The sequence below is a fragment of the Gymnoscopelus microlampas genome (assembly GCF_963454915.1).
Source record: "Gymnoscopelus microlampas genome assembly, chromosome: 9".
In the NCBI taxonomy this organism is placed as follows: domain Eukaryota; kingdom Metazoa; phylum Chordata; class Actinopteri; order Myctophiformes; family Myctophidae; genus Gymnoscopelus; species Gymnoscopelus microlampas.
Window position 1 is genome coordinate 33,217,793 of NC_139946.1, and position 4,552 is coordinate 33,222,344.

General features: G+C 38.5%; 1 protein-coding gene across 1 annotated transcript; it reads left to right on the forward strand.

Annotated features, from left to right (window-relative positions):
• Positions 1-200: 200 nt before the first annotated feature.
• Positions 201-2,509, forward strand: pdcb (phosducin b; the record flags this gene model as incomplete). Its single annotated transcript, XM_084067178.1, has 3 exons — positions 201-246; positions 1,589-1,716; positions 1,994-2,509. 3 exons carry the CDS (start codon positions 201-203, stop codon positions 2,507-2,509), a joined length of 690 nt encoding a protein of 229 aa, XP_083923304.1.
• Between the last annotated feature and the right edge of the window lie 2,043 nt (positions 2,510-4,552).

The window sequence follows — 4,552 nt, forward strand, 5'->3', positions numbered from 1 at the left end:
TGCGTATTGGATGGTCATGTGACATATGGCCAGTATGTCCAAAGACCTAACAATGAGAAACCTAAATGCGATGATGATGATTATAAAATGAGAATCAGAAAAGTGTAAACATACAGTAGGAATTCACTATTAATAACAATACAGTACTCATGGCGTTTCTGATTGTGATAATGTCTTTGATTTCTGACAGGTAACTCATAATGTCTGGCAACGTACCAGAAATGGAAGAGAACGTGACACAAACAGGTAAGAAGCAGCTTATACACCCACTCCAATGTGGGAAAAGCACCGCCTTCATCAACGCCTTGTGCCAAGTGCAGGGGGTTCAGTCTAAGTTTAACCACTTAAACCCTCTATACTTAGTGAATCAGTCAACTAATACTTAGTTCTAGTAGCTGGTCTCTTTTTTCCCCTCTACACTTCTTAGACACCTCTTTCCTCTACATCTCTTTGCCGAAAATAGCCAATTTACAAGCTCAAAATGAGTCATCATAACGCATCACTTTATTATTTTTTTTAAATTTGTTTATTTAGACGTATATTAATGAACAATACATATCAATGTTCATATCATATCATATCACGTTGTGAGCTTGTAGATCTATTTTTGGCTTATGTTCTTAAATGTAAATTCCAGACATATTTATTTGTCTGCATGACATACAGTTAAAAGCATTGACTTGCCATTTCATTAGACCGGTATTACAAATAGTTTCTATGAGGACAATTAGTGCTATTAATGCAATAACCAAGTCAAAAGGAAAGCAGAGGGTGGCTCTTTCGGAGCGGGAACTTTGGGGGGGTGGGAGGGGTAACATACATTCACTGTTTTTGTATGCCTTGTTATTGACCTGTATGTGAAAATATAAAATAAAAAAACCTTGGGAAAAAAAAAAAAAAAGGTAAGCAGAGGAACAGATCTATAGTGATTTATTACACGGCTTGGTGAATGCTTGATTCTGATTGGTCAATCACTGAATGCAACTCTGCTTCGTGTCGGGATTTAACCACCCTGTCTGGGTTTATTTCTCGACAATGACCGGCTCGCCATCAATTATCTCTTGCTTAGCAACTTGACAGACACTTAAATCTTCTTTCTGTACCTGCTCTTACATAACTGTAAGAGCAGCAACTAATGCAATTACTAGACTGCCTAAGTTGACACGTCAATATTAACTGTGTCCTGAGATGTTGTTGCTGTTGACAGTTTGTGGAATAATAAGCATAATATAATCGAATGAAATATAATATCATTGAAAATAAAGGACAGGCTGCTCACTCACAAAATTCATTATAGAACCCGACCGTTAACTGATCGGTTTGGTCGATATATCTGACATTATTTGACACTTTTGACGACACAGGTATCGGCAATTATGTACCGATGTGTCCTGATTTTTTTACTTTTAAAATAATTTAGATTTTGCTATCTTTTTCTTTTCTTTTTTTTCAAAATATAGGTCAAAACATCAGTAATAAGTGGTCTAGGACTCTCCAAATTCAGGCTCGGCATCTGACCAAAAACAATCTACCATTCATCAGGATATAATTTATTACATTTATATCTATATGTTCTCCTCGTCCACAGGACCAAAAGGCGTGATCAATGACTGGAGGCGATTCAAGCTGGAAAGTATGGACCACCCAAACTTGCCGCCTGCCAAGAGGGAACTACTGAGGCAGATGTCCAGGCCCGAGGACAAAGGAGGCCGCAAGGTATGACACAGTGATAAAGATTATCACATCAACAAATGGTGTCATGGTTTCATTCAGTCTTGCAAGCCTATCCTGCAGTGCAGCATACATATTTCAGTAGGTGTTGATCCTTATAGCTACCTACTTTGGTCATCTTTATAAATGAAATTGTGTCCTACCCATACTGCTTTGACTAATGTAAAACAATGAACCAATCAGCATTAATTTAGCAAAGTCAGCAAATGATCTGATAGACAGTGGAAATTGTCAAATTGATTCCATCCTTTTTGTTTTTCAGGTGAGCCTCCAAGAGTATGAACTGCTCAAGGAGGACGACGAGACGGGTCTTAAAACATACCGCAAAAAAATTATGGTGGAGATGCATGAAAAGCTCAGCTTTGGACCCAAGTTTGAAGGTGTACATGACCTAGACAGTGGCGATGCCTTCCTGGACGTCATTGAAAAGGAGCACCACACTACAGTTGTAGTAGTCCATATCTATAAGTTTGGTGTGAAAGGTTGCGAGGAGCTTAACAACTGCCTCGACTGCCTGGCCACTGAATATCCCACCGTCAAGTTCTGCAGGATTGACGCAGTGGCAACAGGTGCAAGTGAGAGGTTCTCAGATGAGCTCTTGCCCACCTTGCTGGTGTACAAGGGGGGTGAACTGATTGGGAACTTTCTGGCCTGCACACAGCACCTAAATGGCGAGTTCTTTGCCACTGATGTGGAAGCCTTTCTCAATGGCTATGGATTGTTGCCAGAGAAAGAGCTGCGTGGGATGGATGATGAAGATGAGAATGAAGTTGAATGAACCATGAGGAAGATCTATGCAGCTGAAAGGGATGGTTTTGGAAGCAGGGAGGTAATTTGAAGAGCCAGTTTTGGATCAATGACAGACAATTTGGGTATTGATTATAGCGAATGCATAACATTGCTGCTAGATCACAAGGGCTTGAGAATGAACCCTAACATTATTTTACATTGAGTGAACTAAGAAATCTGAGTGTAATGTAAAAACAAGAAAATAAAAAATCTGCATGGTCTCATTATTCCATAACCAAACCAACCTGTTCTTAAGGGGGATTTTGTTTTTGTATTATAATGTAATGTAATAATAACATACATATTGGATTGTGACAAATTATATATATTATTTATTATAGATTTATTTCTTTATGTTTCAAAAATACATTTATGTTTTTGTAGAATTTAATTAATAGGATGGGATTTTTCCAGGATCAGTTTTTAATCAAGGGTTTGTTCACCTCAATGATTTAATGCCATGTTGAACAAAGCATAATGTCATCAACTGAACATTACATTTACTGTGAGTAACAGAGCAGTCTGTTTCTACTCTAGCGTATCAACTGAATCTTACCAGCACAGTGAGATATGCATGTTACAGCTGGAAAAGCTTTACACAAGATGCTGACATAAATATTGTTATCAGACCTGAGTGATTCCATTTCCTGTGTATACTACTGAGGAGATAACAGAAACTCATGGAAACATCCAAATAGGGTTGTTTGTGAGGCTTTGAACTTGGCTGGACTTGTTGGTCTCTTATTGATGGCTATATAATGAACAATACTATTAGCACAATTTATAACATGAAGCAAAATAGCTGCATGACTTGACTAAAATAAATACAAAAATGACAGTAATCCATGGTAAGGTTGTGTGGTTTGTTTTTCATGTACACATAAAAAGAAGAAAAAAAGAAAATCAACCAGAAAAAAGTGCTCCTCGGAGCACAGGTCTCCGCCAGGTCAGGTAGGTGATTGTGGGCCAGCAATGTTTGGAATTCACCAATCAGGAAGGAATATGAAAAATCGGACAGATCTGTCTTGATCAGTCTTGACTATAGAGGTAATGTGTAATGATTTGCGTGATGTTTGGACAAAATTTGTATGAGTAATATAAAAACAATTGTTATGCAAAAATCGGCCTCCTGGTGGGGCTATAATAAGGCAATGTTAAAAGGGTGGAATTTGTTCCTTAATGTAGAACAAATGTGTGTGCAAAGTTTCACCGCAATCGGACACTGTGTTCATGATTTGCGGCATTTTGTTAAAAACGGGCCACTTCTGCAATCTTTAGATGTCAATTTTAGCCAATCTGGATGGAATATGAAAAATTTAAAAGATCCGTCTTGATCACATGACTATAGAGATCATGTTTACCGATTTGCGTGAAATTTGGATAAAGTAGTATTATCAAAGAAATCGTTTTACATAAGTCTGCCTTCTGGTGGCGCTATAAAAGGCAAATGTGAAAAATGCAGGGCAAAGGTTTTTCCTTAACTTCTAGGGAGTGTGCATACAAAGTTTTACACAGATCGTGCAGTTACAGGTAAAAACATGAATCGACCTGTTATAGCGCCACCATGAGGCTGATTTGAACATTTTATTCCTAGTGGGAATGTGCGTGCAAAATTTCGCGGAAATTGCACGCTGTGTTCATTTTGTTTAAAACGGAGCACTCCTGCAAACTTAGGAAGCCAATCTTAGTCAATCAGGATGGAATATGAAAAATCTGAAAGACCTGTTTCGTTTAATTACTATAGAGATACTGTGTACCAATGTGCGTGATGTTTGGACAAAATCTGTAGTAAAAAGATGGCATTAAAAAAAGAATTGTTTTGCAAAAATCAGCCTCCTGGTGGTGCTATAACAGGCCATGTGAAAAATTGCCGGAAATTAGCTGGTCACAGATGGACACACGGACGGACACATGGACGGACGAACGGACGGACGGGGTGCAAAACATAGTCTCTGCAATTCCTTTGGCCTGGCGGAGACAATGAGCTAGCTTCCAAACTGTGGAATAAACTCCCCCTTGCAGTCAGAACTGT